The 19,469-nt window shown below is 44.2% G+C and overlaps 1 protein-coding gene across 3 annotated transcripts in view; it reads left to right on the plus strand.

The window, feature by feature from the left end:
- The window catches only part of DPYSL2 (dihydropyrimidinase like 2), a 111,107-nt gene that overhangs the window by 81,493 nt on the left and 10,145 nt on the right, over positions 1-19,469 (plus strand). For all 3 annotated transcript variants that reach the window (XM_030201839.1, XM_030201837.1, XM_030201838.1), the window contains exons 8-11: positions 10,296-10,416; positions 14,103-14,259; positions 15,163-15,304; positions 16,718-16,888. In XM_030201839.1, the coding sequence (XP_030057699.1) occupies positions 10,296-10,416; positions 14,103-14,259; positions 15,163-15,304; positions 16,718-16,888 (591 nt within the window). The remainder of the gene's footprint in view (positions 1-10,295; positions 10,417-14,102; positions 14,260-15,162; positions 15,305-16,717; positions 16,889-19,469) is intronic.

The following is a 19,469-nucleotide window of genomic DNA, read 5'->3' on the forward strand; positions in this document are numbered from 1 at the left end:
ACAGCCATGGAAGTGCTTTTCTGTCTGGTGTGATGGAAAAGCATTAGATACCTTTTCCTGCCTCACACAAAAATAGCTTGAGTACCTTTCTACATCTTTCTGGGTCAGATTTGAAAACCTGCTGCTGTTAGGGTTCACCTTAGCACAGGTGATGCTTATCGCTGTATAGCAGGTAAATCTACTTCTGCTCAGACTTTAGTTTTCCTTTTTTGTAGGGCTTGTTACTGTTAAAGCCTTCTGCCAGTCCAAAGTGTGCAAGACGCATTCACTTTCTGTGCATATGACCGAGGGTAAAATGTTGGCAGGACGATTGACTGATTAAGCTAGAAATCTGATACCACCTTAGGAAGGAATTTTGGATCAGTGCACAGAACCAACCTATTGTTGAAGAATGTGCTCACTAACAGTTCATAGTAAGTGCTGAAGTTGCTGCTGCCAAAATACCTTAAGAACATAGGAGTAGCCATACTGGGTCAGACCAATGGTCCATCAAGCCCAGTATTCTGTTTTCTAAACAGTGGCCAAGCCAGATCACAAGTACCTGGCAGAAACCCAAACTGTGGCAACACTCCATACTGTTCAGTGTGCTGCTGCGGCTAAGAAAGCAAATAGAATGTTAGGTGGTGTTAGGAAAGGATTGGAAAACAAAAATGAGGATGTTATAATGCCTTTTTATCGCATCATGGTGCAACCGCACCTCGAATATTGTGTTCAGTTCAGGTCGCCGTATCTCAAAAAAGATATAGTGGAATTAGAAAAGGTGGAGAAGGTGAAGAAAGGCTAAAGCGGCTAGGGCTCTTCAGCTTGGAGAAAAGGGGGCTGAGGGGAGATATGATAGAGGTTTATAAAATAATGAGTGGCGTGGAACGGGTAGATGTGAAGCGTTTGTTTATGCTTTCCAAAAATGCTAGGACTAGGGGGCATGCGATGAAGCTACAATGTAGTAAATTTAAAACCAATCGGAGAAAATTTTTCTTCACTTTGGAATTCGTTGCCAGAGAATGTGGTAAAGACGGTTAGCTTAGAGGAGTTTAAAAAAGGTTTGGACGGCTTCCTAAAGAAAAAGTCCATAGACCGTTATTAAATGGACTTGGGGAAAATCCACTATTTCTGGGATAAACAGTATAGAATGTTTTGTACTTTTTTGGGATCTTGCCAGGTATTTGTGACCTGGATTGACCACTGTTGGAAACAGGATGCTGGGCTTGATGGACCTTTGGTCTTTCCCAGTATGGCAATACTTATGTACTTATGTAACAGGTAGTGGGGGTATGGGTCTGGGTCCACCTGTCTGAAGTGCACTAAACTATTCCAGGGACCTGCATACTGCTGTCATGGACCTGAATATGATATCTGAGGCTGGCATAGAGACTGGCAAGTAATGTTCTTCACCACACATTTTGGTGGGTGGGAGGGGGTTAGTGACCACTGGGAGAGAAAGGGGAGGTCATCCCTGATTCCCTCCAGTGGTCATCTGGTCACCCCAGAAATATAAGGCTTTGTTCTGTTTCTGTGAGTCTGACGTCCTTGTGCGGGATTAGGAAGAAAATGACCTCTGCTCGGCTGGCGGGGGTTGGGGTCCCCCGCCAGCAAAGGTAGGCGACGGCGGGTTGGCGGCGGGAGGGGGAGTTGAGAGGGTCGTCGGCAGGAGGGTCCAGGGGCAAATCTACAGGGGCCCAGGCCCCCATGGCCCCATACTGGATACGCCACTGGTTCCAAATATGATGAAAAGATAAGAGTTTATTCCTGTCGTTTGCTGTTAATGTAGACATCAAATGCACATAGTTCAATTTGGACAGTAATGCAGTGCGACCAGAAGGCTGATCGCCCGCCTTCCAAGAGAAGGCCAATAATAGACGTTCAGCTGTAACAATGATATGGACCAACTTCCTCTTAACACGCGGGACCAAAATTAAGTAGGCAACCTGCAGCTGTTTTAGGGAGTCAGACCTAAAATGTCCGATGCTAATTGCATAGCCTGGTCCCCCAAAAAATTGATCAATGGGGCATGACCATCAGATGTCCAAAAAGGTTTCTTGTGTCCCGCAACCACGTCAGCACAAATCGCTACCTTGCTCGTAGATGGATTGCAGATAAGCAGGGCTATAATACCATTGATATAGCATTTTATATCCATTCTTCACCATATTGGAAGCTATGGAAACACGCAATAATGAATTAACATGTTTTTCACAAGCTCAACCTCAAATTCACATCCCAATATGGATTCCCATGTCGTTTAAAACAAATCGGCAAAAATATTTTTTCACTCAACATGTAATTAAACTCTGGAATTTGTTGCCAGAGAATGTGATAAAAGCAGTTTGCTTAGCTAGGTTTAAAAATTTGGATATTATTCCTAAAAGAAAAGTCCATAAGCCATTATTAAAATAGACTTGGGGAAAATCCACTGCTTATTTCTGCTGCTACTACTACTACTTATCATTTCTATAGCGCTACTAGATGTACACAGAGCTTACAATCTAATTAGGACAGACAAACAGGACAAACAAGAGATACGGGAATATTAAAGTGAGGATGATAAAATAAGGGTTCTGAACAAGTGTAGTAAATTTAAAACAAATAGGAGAAAAGTTTTCTTCACCCAACACGTAATTAAACTCTGGAATTTGTTGCCGGAGAACGTAGTGAAGGCGTTTAGCTTGGCAGAGTTTAAAAAGGGGTTGGATGGTTTCCTAAAGGACAAGTCCATAGACCGCTACTAAATGGACTTGGGAAAAATCCACAATTTTGGGAATAACTTGTATAAAATGTTTGTACGTTTGGGTAGCTTGTCAGGTGCCCTTGACCTGGATTGGCCGCTGTCGGGGACAGGATGCTGGGCTCGATGGACCTTTGGTCTTTTCCCAGTATGGCATTACTTATGTAGAAGTTAAAAGCAGCATCAAAAAGGTGGGCTTTTAGCTTAGATTTGAAGACGGCCAGAGATGGAGCTTGACGTACCGGCTCAGGAAGTCTATTCCAGGCATATGGTGCAGCAAGATAAGAGGAACAGAGTCTGGAGTTAGTAGTGCAGGAGAAGGGTGCAGATAAGAGAGATTTACCCAGTGAACGGAGTTCCCGGGGAGGAATGTAGGGAGAGATGAGAGTGGAGAGGTACTGAGGAGCTGCAGAGTGAATGCACATATAGGTCAATAAGAGGAGTTTGAACTGTATGCGGAAACGGATAGGAAGCTAGTGAAGTGACGAGGAGAGGGCTAATAGGAGCATAACGACACTGGTGGAATATTAGTCATGCAGCAGAATTTTGAACAGATTGAAGAGGAGACAGATGGCTAAGTGGGAGACCTGTGAGAAGCAAGTTGCAATAGTCTAAGCAAGAGGTGATAAGAGTGTGGATGAGGGTTCTGGTAGTGTGCTCAGAAAGGAAAGGGCAAATTTTGGTGATATTATAGAGAAAGAAACAACAGGTTTTAGCAGTCTGCTGAATATGTGCAGAGAAGGAGATGGACGAGTCGAAGATGACCCCAAGGTTATGAGCTGATGAGACAGGAAGGATGAGAGTGTTATCCACAGAAATAGAGAATGGGGGAGGAGGAGAGGTTGGTTTAGGGGAAAAGATAAGAAGCTCAGTCTTGGTCATGTTTAGTTTCAGATGGCGCTGAGACATCCAGGCAGCAATGTCAGACAGACAGGCAGGCTGATGCTTTGGCCTGGATTTCGGCTGAGATTTCTGGTGTGGAGGTAGATCTGGGAGTCATCAGCGTAAAGATGATACTGAAAACTATGGGATGAGATCAGAGTACCAAGGGAAGAAGTATAGATGTAGAAAAGTAGAGGTCCAGGACAGATCCCTGAGATACACCAACTGACAGTGGGATAGAAGTAGAGGAGGATCCACTAGAGTATACACTAAAGGTACGCTGGGAGAGATAAGAAGAAAACCAAGAAAGAACAGAGTCCTGAAATCCAAGTGAGGACAGCATATCAAGGAGTAGGCTGTGATCAACAGTAAAAGCAGCAGATCGAGAAGGATGAGGATAGAATAGAGACTTTTGGATCTGGCCAGGAACAGATCATTGGAGACTTTAGCAAGCGCTGTTTCAGTTGAATGAAGGGGGGTGAAAGCCAGATTGTAGTGGATCAAGAATAGCTTGAGATGAAAGAAAGTCAAGGCAACGGCGGTGAACAGTACGTTCAAGTATCTTGGATAGGAAAGGGAGGAGGGATATGGGGCGATAGTTGGAAGGACAGGTAGGGTCCAATGAAGGTTTTTTAAGGAGTGGTGTGACTACAGCATGTTTGAAGGCATCAGGAACAGTTGCATTGGAAAGTGAAAGATTGAGGATATGACAGATAAAAGGGATGACAGTAGGAGAGATAGTGTTAAGTAGATGGGTGGGAATAGGATCAGAGGAACAGGTAGTTAGTTTTGAGGAGGAAATAAGATGTGTAGTTTCCTCTTCAGTGATTTAAGAAAAGGAAGAAAAAGAGGCAGGGGTTGGAGTTTTGAGAGAATGGACTAAGGGAAGGTTGAGCATTCAAGTTTAATCTTGTGAACTTTATCATGAAAGTACTCAGCCAGAGTTGGGGGGGGGGGGGGAAAGTGAATGGGGAGTTGGAGGTGAAGGCACTTTGAGGAGAGAGTTCAGTGTGGCAGAGATGTCGAGGGTTTGAGCCAAGATAATTTGTCAACTGGATATAATAGTCCTATTTGGCAAGTAAAAGAGCAGACTGGAAGGAGGTCAGCAAGAATTTGAAATGTATGAAGTCAGCATGGGCATGGGATTTCAGCCAAAGGCGTTCGGCAGAGTGGGCACAGGAACATAGGTAACGGATTCTAGAGGTCAGCCAAGGCTGGGGTTTGGTAGGTTTTACAGAACGGGGAATGGGAGGAGCGAGAGTATCCAGAGCAGAGTAGAGAATAGTATTATAGGAAGATACAGCCTCATTGACAGACTTGGATAACATAGTGGTAGAGAAGAGATTTGAAACACTGGAGGACAGAGTAGAAGGGTCAATAGCCTGATGATTCCTAAATGTATTGGTTAAGATTGGACGGGACTGGGGAGGAGGGTGTTTAAGTGTGAAAGTTATCAGATGATGGTCAGAGAGGGGGAAGAGTTGAGGCACAGATACTGGAGAGTGAGCAGTTTGAGAAGAGGATAAGATCAAGACAGTGGCCATTCTGGTGAGTGGGGGCAGTGGAGCACAGTTGAAGATTGAAAGAGGATGTTAAAGCAAGAAACTGAGAAGCATAAGAGTCAGAGGGATCATTAGCATGAATATTAAAATCCGCAAGAATGAGGGAAGGAGATGAAGATTCAAGAAAGAAGGAAAGCCAGGCATCAAAGTCAGTGAGAAAGGAAGAAAGGGACTTATCAGGGGGGGTCGATAAATGACTGCTACTCGGAGAGGCAGAGGAGCAAATAGACGGATGGAGTAGACTTGAAAGAAGAAAAACAGACTGAGGTGGAAGAAGAGGTTGAAATCTACAAGAGGGTGAAAGTAGTAACCCGACACCACCTCTGTGGCCAACCGGGCGAGGAGTATGGGAGAAATGATAACCTCCATGGCATAGGGCCGCGACTGAAGCAGAGTCTTCAGGGTAAAGCCAAGTTTCAGTTAGGGCAAGCAGATGGAGAGTATGAGAGATAAAGAGGTCATGGATGTAGGAAAATTTGTTACAGACAGAGCGGGCATTCCACAGAGCGCAAGAGAAAGGCAGGGAAGAAGGGGGGAGGAGAGGAACAGAAATTAGATTGGAGATATCACGGTGTGACCTGCACAAATAGGATGAGAGCTGATATGGAGGACCAGGATTGGGATTAATGTCCCCAGCGGAGAGCAGGAGAAGGAGCAAGAGAGTACGAAGAAGAGTAGGAGAGATATGACGACAGCGATGAAGGTGAGATGTACTCAGATAGAAAGGAGATGGATGAATGGAAGGAAGGAAGGAAGGAAGGAAGGAAGTGTTGAAGGTTGAGAGCTGAGAAAAAGGAAGAGGAAAAAAGAGATGGTGAGATGATGAATACAGAGGGTTGGCAATGTGTTCCTGCAGTGTACAGTGGTTTCAGATGGAGAAACAGATTAGGAAGGGACAGTACCAAGAAGAAAAAGTGTACTGGAGCCATAAGTAGTAACTGGGAGAAAAATAAATGTAAAGGGAAAATGCCCTGGCGTGTGGCACCTAGAGCAGGAGCCCTGAGTGGATTGGAGTGGACCTTGGTGTCACCCCAGAGAAGGCTGTAAAGGATAAGCAGATGAGCTGCAAGTCCTCCCCAGCACCTGAAAGGCAGCCGGTGGTAGAGCTGGGCACCTCTCAGCCAAGGAAAGGTTTACCAGGGGTTAGGCCGAAGCCAGCATTCCTCCCCCTGAGGGTCGCCTGATCCTACTACTACTACTATTTAGCATTTCTATAACGCTACAAAGCATACGCAGTGCTGCACAAACTAGCCAAAAAGCACCTGGAAACCCTGGGCACCTGGAGCGAGGGCCCTGGGAAGATCGGGATGGACCTGGGAGTCACCCGGATACAGCTGTGAGGATATGCAGAAAGGCTGCAAGTACTCCACAGTACCTGGTAGGAGCGCTGGGCACCTAGAGCGGAGGCCCTGAGTGGATCAGAGTGGACCTAGGAGTCACTCCGGAGAAGGCTGTAAAGGATATGCAGATGAGCTGCAAGTCTTCCACAGCACCTGGAATAAGCAGCATAAAATGTATTGTTTTGGAATCTTGCTAAGTACTTGTGACCTGGATTGGCCACTGTTGGAAGCAGAATGCTGGGCTTGATGGACCTTCGGTCTGTCCCAGTATGGCAACACTTATGTACTTACATTTTGTAAAAAATTGGTACAGGAATTTGGAGCAATAGAGCTCAATAAAAATCTATTGAAAATCCCTCTGCCCCTGCCTCTCTGCACTGTCTGTTCTAGAAGGATTTCCTCCAACAGGAGCTCTGACCAGGCTGTGCGGCAGATAAAGTCTGCACCTGTCTATTTTAAAAAACATTTCTGTGTCAAAGACCACATTATTCTTGCAGCTCATCAAAAGGGAAGTAACCCTTCATTCTCAAGCAGTTGGCCTAAGGTAAGTTGGCCACTGCCCATCCATCTTGTGTAAGTGTTATCCTGGTGGCCTGGGATGAATCCTTCCGCATAGCAGATGGAGGTGGCAGAAAAATAGGCCCTATTTTTCAAATGTTTTATACGAACTTTAAGCCACAAGCCACAGTTCCATAGTCAAGTCGAGGATAGAATTCTCTGCCCACTTCAAGCAGCAAATGGAATCTAAAGGTAGCCAGGGGAGCACCATCCGAGGTGCCTCTCCCACCAGATTCTGCTAGTGTAGCAGCTTCTAGAGAGCAGCAGAAAGCAGCTGCAGTCAGAGCAAAAAAATAGAACCTGACAGCACCCATACTGGGTATGGGAACAAGTATGGGGTAGTGCATTTGATATACCACCTTTCTGTAGTATAACCAAAATTCTTTACATATTAAATACAGGTACTTTCTCTGTCCCTGGGCTCAAAAGGTTTTTTTTTTGTATCTGTGGCAGTGGAGGTTTAAGTGCCTTGCCCAGGGTCACACAGATTCGTAGTGGGAATTGAACTGGATAGCACTGATAAGCTTGGAATGCAGAATATTAGAAAAAGCACAGTAATCTCTCTTCAGAAGACACATTAATTTTTTTATGTGAATTTTTTTTCCTGTTGTTCTTGTGCCAGTCTGTGGCCTGGGAACAGTGTCACTTATTGGAGATCCAGAAAGACATTGGTTGTCACACTGAGGTAGAAACTCTGAAGACCTGTGCTGCTGCGTCTTGTTCTCTCCCGATCGCTCATCAGCAGGGAGCTGGAACAGCTAACATAGGTCTCCAGAGCATTAATTGCACGTATGATAGAAGTCTTGTTGATCTCAAGATCCCCAGTGGTTTGCTCTGTACTTATGATGTAAACTGCTGTGAGATACTACTGAACAAACGTTTGTTATAACAAATCTTTTAGCTGTGGAGTAATTTTAGAATGGGTTGTCAAAACCAAATGTCACTAGAATGGCTTATATTCCAAATGAATAGGCTGTCTTCCAGTTTGTGAGCTTGAAAAGGAAACCAGTGTGTTATATGTCATGTTATTCTTGAGATGCTGCCGATATCCATTTCCCATGATAAGGTTTGAGTATAAATGCACAATTACTTTTTGTGTTGTGCAGAACTGCTGTCTAGTGTAATCCAGTGGTGAGCATAGTGGATATTAAGAATTACAATAGTACACGTGTGTGGATGTATAAACTCCATGGTATCAAGATTTTGCTGATAGTTCCACATATAGTTTTGCTAGAAGTTAAGGCATGAGGCAGTTATATTTATATTATGTTCAGTGAAGCAATGGCCAGAGTCATTGATGTGTAAGAGAGAGCGAAATAGTTCATAGATGCTTTTGTGCTGCTATGACTTGTTTCACTACAGCAAACCATAGGTCTATTCAGGGAGCTGTTTGGAGTGGGGAAGTTTTCCATTTAGCAGTATCAGCATAATTAACTTCCTTTGGGACCGTTTCATTTTGAAACCCCTTGATTTTTATTTCTTATTGGCTATTTTCTTGGATACCACCAAAATTGACTGTTGTACCTGCCTGTAATGAAGCCAATGCTACTGCTTGAGGTAGTTTACCCATAGGAAGTTCGTGGCTGGGGAAAAACAATCATAAATGCAGTGCATTTGAATGTACAGGGAACTGCTCAACTGCATGAATGTAGGAGTTCTCGATTTGTAAATACAGCTTCTGACTGAACGTATGAATTCTGAGAGAAGGACTTTTTTTCATGGATTGGTGGGATATAAATGACAGTGAACTAAATTTTCCTGAGTGATAGACTTTAATGAGGCTACAGATGGACTTCATGTAAAAACTTCTTAGGAAAGTCTCATGCCCAGTTTCTTGTTGTAGCTTCAAGTAAGGCACATTAATATTTTAATTTACTAATTTTTTATTACTCACAGATTTTTATGTTTGATTAATACATAGTTGTTACTCAGGAATTATAGGGGGTCCTTTACCAAAGCTTAGCTCAAATTATCTACAGCAGGGCCCATAGGAATAAAATGGGCCCTGCTGCAGATAACTCAAGCTAAGCTTTAGTAAAAGACCCCCATAGTTTGCATCATGTTGTGACTAAATGATAAATCATGGGTACAGGGAAAGCCTTATATAATATTTCTTGCCTATTAAGGTTTTTTTTTTTATAAGGTCAGCACGGCAATCTTGGGATCAACAGCATTTATCCTGAAATATACTGTAGCACTTCTCGTCTCCATTCAGAGATCAATTTTATTGGTTTAATGAAGACCTTTTTCTCAATGAGTATTTCACCCCTACAAATAATTAAAAGTTGGGTCTTACTAAACTGGAACTAAGATCATGGTATCAATTTTTGCTTCCTCTGACATTTAAGGATGTCATTTTAAAAGTATTTCCACATGTACATAGCAGCAATTATATGTGGAGATCACATACTCGTGCAAATAGCAGTTTCAGATAGGCGTTATTTTTACATGCAGAGATTTTCAAGGGGGTATGGTATGGACTTGGTTTGGGAGGGCCAAAAATTGTGTATATACAAACAAATTTCACCATCAGGCATCTACTCAGAAACATACACAGATTTTAGTGTTCATTTTGGCCAGGGCTTTACATGAGGTATTAAGGGAGTAATTCTCCTTAATTCCCTGCAGTGTAAAAAATTCTGCTTTCACATTTATTAAAAAGAATTATGGCATCACTAGGTAATTGGTGGCACTTCTGCTTGGAATTTGTGAAAATTACCGGTTCTGTAAATATGGTGCTGGTAATTCTATGTGGAAGCTGAGTTGATGCTGCTTTTTTTTGTGCACATATATATTTGCAAATAGCTGCTCCCACCATGTGTGCACTCCTTAACATCCTTGTACATATTTTACAAAAGAATTGGGGGTGAGCACATCCTGACCTGTATGTCTCCATCCTGATTTCAGCAACCTGTGTAAAATGAGCCTTTTCATGTCACATCTCATATGTACTTCAGTAATTGCTAGCTTTTTGTAAAGCCATAATCATATATACATTAAATTGTTTCTATGGTTTTATTTACCAAAATGTGGTGATAATGATAATTGCCATTACTTTCCATGATGGTACATTTGCATAATACATGGCCTTGCATCTAAGTGTAGGAACCTGGCCAAGAGCAGTCAAAGAATCCAGTTTTCTGACTCTGAAACTACTCGATGCTTTTTGATTTCATTTACTTCCTACTTCATGACATTGTCTCCTCTTTGTATGTTTATTTGGCCTTTTAGGTTGAGGCTGAGGCTGTCAACAGAGCCATTACAATTGCCAATCAAACCAACTGCCCTCTCTACATTACTAAAGTGATGGGAAAAAGTGCTGCAGATGTCATTGCTCAGGCCAGGAAAAAGGGTAAGTCAACTGGAAAGAGAGGCTACATGCCATAAGGGCACTTTTAAAAGCCATTTCAGTTCATATTTCATACATAAAAATGAAAATTTACTAAAGTTTTTTTTCTAATTCTGTAAAACAGCTGGTATTTATAATGCCAATAAAATTAGAATATCTGACAAACAGTGTTCCACGCAGCTTAAAAGATTCTAGTTTTACTATTTGTATTAAATTGCACTGTCTATTTTAAATATTTTTTTAATAGCACCGCAAACTTGAACCCCACAAAGGGTGGTACATCAGGGGTGGCCCAAGGCAATGTGCCGGCCAAGGCAGGGATGAGATGCTGCCCTGCCCTGCGCCGAGTCTAGCATCTCTCCTCCCCCCCCCCCCCCCCCCCACATTCCCCACATTTATCTTGAATTTATTTCTTTTTTTTTTCCAAAAGGCAGCAGCGATTCTTGTAGGCCGCTCTGCTGACTGCACCGGCCTCTTTGCTACTGCATTCTGCCTCTGAGGAAACAGGAAATTATGTCAAGAGGCGGGCTGTAGTGGAGGCTAGTACCAGCAGTAGGGCAGCCTTTGGGAATTGCTGCCACTGTTGATTTTTGGAAAAGAAATATTCAGCTGTGAGGGCCAGCGTTTGATTTAAACGCTGACCAACGTGGATATTTCATACCTGGATATTTGGCACGTGTATTTGGATATCTGGGTATAACTTAGGTGCCAGTTCTTATCTGGGTGCTGGTGGTATTCAGACTGATATCTAGATAAGTAGTTGGTTACATTTAGGACAGCCTGCATGTTGGCTTAGCTTCATCTGGGCAAGTAAGTCTTCTATTAACCTATAAATGTACTCACTCTGCTGCTCCCCAGTATCTCTCCACACTCGTCCTCCCTACACCCCTTCCCGTGCACTCTGCTCCATGGATAAATCCTTCTTATCTGTTCCCTTCTCCACTACTGCCAACTCCAGACTTCGCGCCTTCTGTCTCGCTGCACCCTACGCCTGGAATAAACTTCCTGAGCCCCTACGTCTTGCCCCATCCTTGGCCACCTTTAAATCTAGACTGAAAGCCCACCTCTTTAACATTGCTTTTGACTCGTAACCACTTGTAACCACTCGCCTCCACCTACCCTCCTCTCCTCCTTCCTGTACACATTAATTGATTTGATTTGCTTACTTTATTTTTTGTCTATTAGATTGTAAGCTCTTTGAGCAGGGACTGTCGTTCTTCTATGTTTGTGCAGCGCTGCGTACGCCTTGTAGCGCTATAGAAATGCTAGATAGTAGTAGTAGTAGGATTGAAGATCTCCACTGACCATTTTTGTAAGTGGAAACTCCGCCCAGGTTCCACCCTGACACTACCTGGATAATGCCGCTTCAAATCCAGGTGTGGACCTGGTAAACAGGACTTATCCTTGCAGGAACCATTCCTGTGCTGAATATCAGCCCCTGCCTATAAGGGGGAAAAATATAAATAGACAATGCATTGCTTGAGTTGAGCAGTTTTCTCCCATATTGTGCTTACAAAATTTCTTGATATGGTGGCGGTGTACATCAATGGCTATGGGAAATTAATTTCTCATGGTCTTAGTAACAAATCTTCTTTGTTTCCTATCAGCATTTGAGCCATAAAATCTTGCTGTCATTAAAAATACAAAACACTCTCGCAGACAGAACAAACACAGATGGTGCTCTGCAGGCTTCCTGTGACTTTGAGGAGCATCAGGCCATGGTCAAGTCATGTGAGCCTGTTCTGCCAGTGAGCTGCCTTTGTATATATGGTTTTGTGGTGTGTCCTGTAGCCAGAAATGTTTTACACCACTTTGGTGTTTTGATCTTGGGAGACTCGCGTGACCCAGTTGTAAATAGAGCTTTTGATTCTGAATGGGAAAGATTTGGCTTTACTGTGTGTTGACTTTTCTTTGTTAAGATCCAAGTGAAATTTGACATAAGCTAGCAACTATTAAAGCTACTGAGTCTGTAGTGATATCAAGCGGTCCTTTTACTAAGGTTCGCTGAAAAATAGCCTGAGCTGGTGTAGACGCGTGTATTGTTTGCCTGCATGTCCATTTTTTAGCGCACCTGCAAAAAAGGCCTATTTTGGGGGGGGCCGAAAATGGGTGTGCGGCAAAATGAAAATTGGCGCACTTCCATTTTGGGCCTGAGACCTTACCGCCACCCATTGACTTAGCGGTAAGTTCTCACGCGTTAACTGGGCGGTAATCATCGGCACGCGTACAATGCCTATTACTGCCCAGTTAGCGCTGCACGCTGGAAAATAAAAAAAAATATTTTCCAGCACACATAGTGGACGCGTGTCAAAAATGAAATTACCACCCGGGCCGTGTGGTATCCGGGCGGTAGTTCAAAATTGACGCACACAGGACATGCATACATGTCTACGCAGCTTGGTAAAAGGGCCCCCTAATTTGGTAGATAAATTTGACCTTTTTTCTTTCCTGGTTCTATGTTGTGAACTGCTGCTTTACACTCGGATCTGTTTGTCATGCGCATTTTTCTCAGTTTTTCAATGTATGGATGTTACTGTTGCATGAATTAAATGAGAAAAAGCACAAAGCTTTGTGTTTTTATTGTTGGTTCCCATTTGATTTGCTTGTTGTAATGGTGGAACAGTGGATATCAAGAAACATCTTACGTTCTCTTCAGCACTGCTAGTTCCTGAATTGACCCTGTTAGAGGAGTCTGTGCTACTGGAACTTCCTGCAGGGAGTTAGACGGCAGACACAGCACAGCTCCCAGAAAACCTTGTGGTTATGAGCAGGGGCGTAGCCAGACCTCGCCGAGGGGGGGGGGGGGGCAGAGCCCGGGGTGGGGGGGGCCACTGTTTAGCAGCCCCCCCCCCCGAGCCGCCGCTGCTGCCACATTGGACCCCCCTGCCGGCCTGCCCACGATCCCCCGCCCTACCGCCGCATCAGATACCTTTTTTGCTGGCGGGGGCCCCTGCACCGTACATGTAGCCCCATGCAGTATGTAAGGCGTCGAAACAGCTGATCGCAGGACGACGTAAGGCGTCGAAACAGCTGATCGCAGGAACTTCGTTGAACGAAGGCGCTACTCTGGCGCTGAAGAAGACTTTCTTCGGCTGGCGGGGTTCGGGGACCCCCGCCAGCAAAAAAGGTATCTGATGCGGCGGCGGGGCGGGCGGCGACGGCAGGGGAGAGTTGGTGGCGGGAGGGGGGTTCAAGGGGATTATCGGCAGAGGGCCAGGGCCAAATCTACGGGGGCCCAGGCCCCTCAGGCCCCCTCAGGCCCCACGTAGCTACGCCATTGGTTACGAGTGCAATTTTATATTTGCTTACATCTTGACACATGATACTGTATGATATTGCTGTACACTCACAGTTATGAACTTCTTAGAGTGCAGTATACTTAGAGATGACTTAAGCTGCACTAGAAAGGAATTTAGGTTCAAGTATATTGAGCCTGGGTTGCATAGGTCTTTGATCCCCCAAATAGAAAATCCTTGCATGTCTTAGCAATAGTGTGGTCAAGTCTTAAGGAGCACCAGTATTTGCACAAAAACTGACCGTTCGTGGTTGACCTAGGATTGTCAGTTTTTGAGGGAGGTGTCTTGTCCATTCTTTGCAGCTGAGGTTCTGGTATTTAAAAAAAAAAAAAAAAAAAAGTGAATCTATGCAAGTATCTGTTTATAATTTTGTTACTATTCTTTTATTCATAGGCAGCGTAGTTTATGGTGAGCCTCTCACAGCCAGTTTGGGTACAGACGGATCTCATTACTGGAGCAAGAACTGGGCAAAGGCCGCAGCTTTCGTCACCTCTCCACCTCTGAGCCCTGATCCTTCCACTCCTGACTTCCTCAATTCATTACTTTCCTGGTTAGTAGCGGAGACTTCATGTTCTCAGTGTATCGCGTATTGCTTACAGTCATTGACCGGTATTAAGGTCATTCTGTTCTCATGATTTTGGAGACAGAGCGATAATAAAGTTGTCTTTTTTTGTTAGAATGTTTCTGTTTGATGATAAGTCTGTCACAGAAGAAACAGAAGGCTGGCAGGACCTAGACCAGCATGACATGAAAGGGAAGGCCTACAATTAAATTTGGTTCCTTGAGATAGCAGTTTGAAAGCCTGAAAACTTCAACTGTGTAATGGGCAACATATAACTTTCTCTCTGTACTTCTGCTTCTGTGCTGTAACTGCACCAGCCAACAGTCAGCAGCTCTTTAAAGCAGTAGTTCCCAAACTGTGCATCGTTACACCGGATGAAGTCGCAGAAACAGCTGCTTCCCCTCCCTCTGGACCTCCTTGGTGACCTATGCACAGTAATGGGAGTCAGAATGGGGTATGAGTCAGAGGAAGTTTCCAGGCCTCGATACCTCCTCCTATCTGGGCTTCCTGTTAGATTGGAAACCCATGTGGGGTATTTGTGGTCTGTGCTGGCTGCTGCTACTGTTGCCTTCATGCTTTGGATAAGGGGGGAGGTGAGAGGAGGAAGTGGTTGAGGGAAGGGAATGGAGGTTTGTCATTTTATTTTAATCATTATGTAGGGTTATGTGAATTTTAAAAAATGTTAAAATGGGGTCATATTGGATAAAAGTTAGGAAGCGCTGCTCTGAAGAGTGCAGAGGAGTGTCCAGCTGGTGACCTGAGGCATTCTAAGCTGTGGTAAATTATGTGTATACAGTGGATGTGATCCTAGATCCTGGTCCCCCATTGCCAGGTTGTCTTCATGTTCTGGTTCTGCCATGATTGTAGTGTGTACTTGTCTTTGGATTTCAGTGGAGATCTCCAGGTTACTGGTAGTGCCCATTGCACCTACAACACTGCCCAGAAAGCTGTAGGGAAGGACAACTTCATTCTGATTCCTGAGGGCACCAATGGAGCGGAGGAAAGAATGTCAATAGTCTGGGATAAGGCTGTGGTAAGGACTATTTTTGTGCTTTAAAGAGCTACTTTTTCCTCTGCATCAGGAAGTTGTATTAATTCCACTAGTTACTCTGTAACATGCTAGAAAGAAACTCCAGCTCCACAGGCTTTTAAAAAGCTTTATAGCCATTTAGATGGCTCAGGGGTAGAAGGCAGCAACATCTTATTCCTGATTGGGGTTCTGGGAGGGATGGAGGTGTCTTTGGCCTTTGGGACCTGGAAAGCATTAGCGTCTTTTGGCTGTCGGGGGCGGGGGGTGGTATTGGCATCTTTGGAGAATGGAGGAGGATACACTGCCTTCACCTGAAATTAGGATCCAGGAGGAAGAGGCAGTTCTTTGGCCCTAGTTGGGCCTTGAGGGGTATCTGCAGGGCTAGAAGGGTCTGGGGGAAGAAGATGGATGTCTTAAGTAGAGCTGGGTGTAAGAGAATGTAAGAGGGTTCAGAGGACTGCATCTGGATGAGTTGGGGAGGGGAGGAAGAGAGTGCGGGGGTAGTACTGTGGTGGACTGAAATATTTGAAAGGTATTAATCCGCAAACGGACCTTTTCCAGAGATGCAAAGGCGGTAGAACGAGAGGACATGAAATGAGATTGAAGGGGGGCAGACTCAAGAAAAATGTCAGGAAGTATTTTTTCACCGAGAGAGTAGTGGATGCTTGGAATGCCCTCCCGCAGGAGGTGGTGGAAATGAAAACGGTAACGGAATTCAAACATGCGTGGGATAAGCATAAAGGAATCCTGTGCAGAAGGAATGGATCCTCAGGAGCTTAGTCGAGATCGGGTGGCAGAGCCGGTGGTGGGAGGTGGGGCTGGTGGTTGGGAGGCGGGGATAGTGCTGGGCAGACTTATACGGTCTGTGCCAGAGCTGGTGGCGGGAGGCAGGGCTGGTGGTTGGGAGGCAGGGATAGTGCTGGGCAGACTTAAACGGTCTGTGCCAGAGCCAGTGGTTGGGAGGCGGGGATAGTGCTGGGCAGACTTATACGGTTTGTGCCCTGAAGAGGACAGGTACAAATCAAAGTAGGGTATACACAAAAAGTAGTACATATGAGTTGTCTTGTTGGGCAGACTGGATGGACTGTGCAGGTCTTTTTCTGCCGTCATCTACTATGTTACTATGTATGACTGGAGAGGGTGCTATTGTCAGCAAAAAATTTACTCACCAATACTCACCCTCTTCCATTGAACTTCATCTTAGTAAGGGTTGGAATACCTGACCTGTACTTTTCATCCCTGGCTACTGTGGCCTGGAGGAATTTTTAAATCCCTGACCCTGCTATTGAGCTGCTGTTAATAATGATTTGGTATTGTCTTTCCATTAGTAAACTTCAAACTTTTGTATGTAGGATTGGCATAGAATTAGTGCTTTATTAGAAGCTTTTTATGATGGATTGTGTTATTCTTTGCCAGGTAACTGGTAAGATGGATGAAAACCAGTTTGTTGCAGTAACCAGCACCAATGCAGCAAAGATCTTCAACCTTTACCCACGGAAGGGCCGCATTTCTGTAGGCTCTGATGCTGACCTTGTTATCTGGGACCCTGACAGTGTGAAAACAATATCGGCTAAAACTCATAACATTGTAAGTTGTGCTTTGTTGTACTGGCAAAGTGCTGACAAGGTTTAGGCCTGTTTCATCAGCACCAGGAAAGTGTTTGTAGTGTCACATGTACATCCTTATGTTGCAAGGAGAAAAAAAGGACATTGTGTGCTGTACTACCAAAAACATGAAAGGGTTGATAAAACAATTTAAACGGGCAGGAAAGTCTGCCCAGCTGCCGACATTCAGCAGCACTGAACCGGACAATGCCACTGAATGTTGGCACTCACCAGCCATGTCCCAAGTAGATAGGTCATGGGTGTTACAAAAACTGGGACCAGGGAGTAGCTGGGCGTTATGCAGGTGCTAGCATTAATCACTGCTAGCACCTGCATAGCTAACTGGGCATGTACGACCACATAAAAAGCAGCCCTAACTTTGCCTGGTTAGCTGTGCAGGTGCTGCACTGGATATCGGCTAGCGTATGGTTTTATGTCCTTCCCTCCTTCCCTCCCTCCCATCTCCACCCCCACCCCCAACAAGGTTTGATTGCTCCCTCCTACCCCTAGACTAGTAAAGACCCCTCAGAATGGCACTTCCTGTCTTAGTTGAACCAGTTGGGCAATGGGGGCAGTAGTAAAGCCTACTCACTTCTGCCTGTAGTAGGTCTATGGTAAAAATGTCTGCTGAAACCTCTAGCGGTAGGCTTAGAGTATTACTGCAATAGTACCTGCTAGAGGTCGCAGTGATCATTTTTACCATAGAGCCACTAGGGGCAGGAGTGAGTGAGGTTTGCTCCTTCCCCTTTTGCCCCAGTTCAGGTAGGCCCTAGAGGGCCTATTCCGACTAGGAGTAGGTGAAAGGGGGAATCTATACTTTTTTATACTGCTTACATGTTAGGAGGGGAGAAAGGTGAATATTGGCCAGGACCTGCATAAGGACCGAAAGCCTGACATACTCTGGTCAGCGGCTGATGTTCATGGCCCAGCATTGAATAATTCTGCCCGCAGCGGTCAGTGTTTAAAAAGCTGCTGACTGATGCTGGCTGAATGTTGACATGGAAGGAATTAATATTTTGGAAACTATAGAAACGCTGAGTCCAATATTCAAATTCTTTTACCCAGGTAAAAAAATAAGGGGCAGAATTTAGCTGGTGGCAGTCAGCAACATTTTTATCACCAGCAGAAATGTGCCTAGACTTTCAGTACTGGGCCATGTCTGGATAATGGCATTGAATATCCGGGTATGCATCCGTTTAAGTGCCGATATTCAGCTCTTTACCAGATAAGTTAAAACGAACAAAGATGGGACTGTTATTTATGCAGATATTCAGCTGACTATTGGGCCCTAATTTTATCCACAGAAATTTGGGGTTTAAAAGTTGCCCAACCATTCAGCTATGTACATGTTTTCATATAGAAATTATATACAGAGAAAGTAGGAGTAAATTTCCTGGGGACCATAATAGGAGCCAAAGCCTGTGCAGAATTGTACACGGATTATTGGTGCAAATTCTGGGCTTGAAATTTTTATTTTGGTTATTGTCCCAAATATGGGGCAATTGCAGTGAAGGCTTTCCATACAGTTTAGCTCAGCTTTAGTGCACAATTTTGCAGGCACACAATGTAAACAGCTGTGCGTAAAGCCTCAGGTTGACAGCGCAAAGCACAATTAAATCCCATGGCACTGAAGATGTTAGGTATTCATCACAGATGCAGAGAAGTAGGTGGAAGACCAGAAGGCTGAGTTCTGGGTTCTCTAATGTGGGATTTTAATGCAAGCCCTGTTCTGTTCTATTTACTGCAAGCATACGGCTTCTAGCAGAGGAGGAGCTGAGAGACGAGGTGCACTGGAACAAAGAAATACTGGACTGTTGACAAAAGTGATATTTGCAAAAATTGTGCATTGGCACTCAAATTTCATGTGAATCTATCGGCGCCTGTGCTGGAATGCTGTTCTGTATAAATAATAGTATTGCAAAATTGTATGCATACAGTAGCATTTGTGCACATGCATACATGTGTACACATGAGTTTTAAAATATAGTTTCTGTGTATTTGTCCAGTGTGCTCCCCAACATTAGTGTACCTTTTTTGCACACAGCCCTTTGCATTTGATTTGTTTATTGCATCAAGGAGCAATTTTTTTTTCTTTTACCTGTGTATTAGAAAACCCTGCACTGAGCTTTGGCACAAAGTCTTAATGCATGGCTTTCTACATTGGCACCTGTGTCTTGCATGGCAGTGTTTTTTAACATCTCCTTGGTGTGGTATTCATCAGTCAAGGGCAAGGGCACTGGATGCTGTAGTGCTGAAGGCTGTAGCTCTGTATAGTGCCAAATTCTTTTTATTTTTATTTTTCTACTCAGTTGGGGCCCTCGGGCTTGAGCCTTTGAAACCATAAGGCCCTAACCACAGAGCTCTATTTGTTTAAAAACATGGGTGTCTTTTCAATCTCCTTATCGGTCACCATAAAGTCAAATGCACTAAATATCTCTGTAAAACAGTAATGATATTTATTGGAGCAATCATGACTATATAGTGTTCTTATTAAAGAAGTCCCATGGGTTAAAGTAGTAGCAGCATTTGTAGTATTTATTTTTATAAGCTCAGTCTCAGACTTA

Source organism: Microcaecilia unicolor, chromosome 4, assembly GCF_901765095.1.
Source record: "Microcaecilia unicolor chromosome 4, aMicUni1.1, whole genome shotgun sequence".
In the NCBI taxonomy this organism is placed as follows: domain Eukaryota; kingdom Metazoa; phylum Chordata; class Amphibia; order Gymnophiona; family Siphonopidae; genus Microcaecilia; species Microcaecilia unicolor.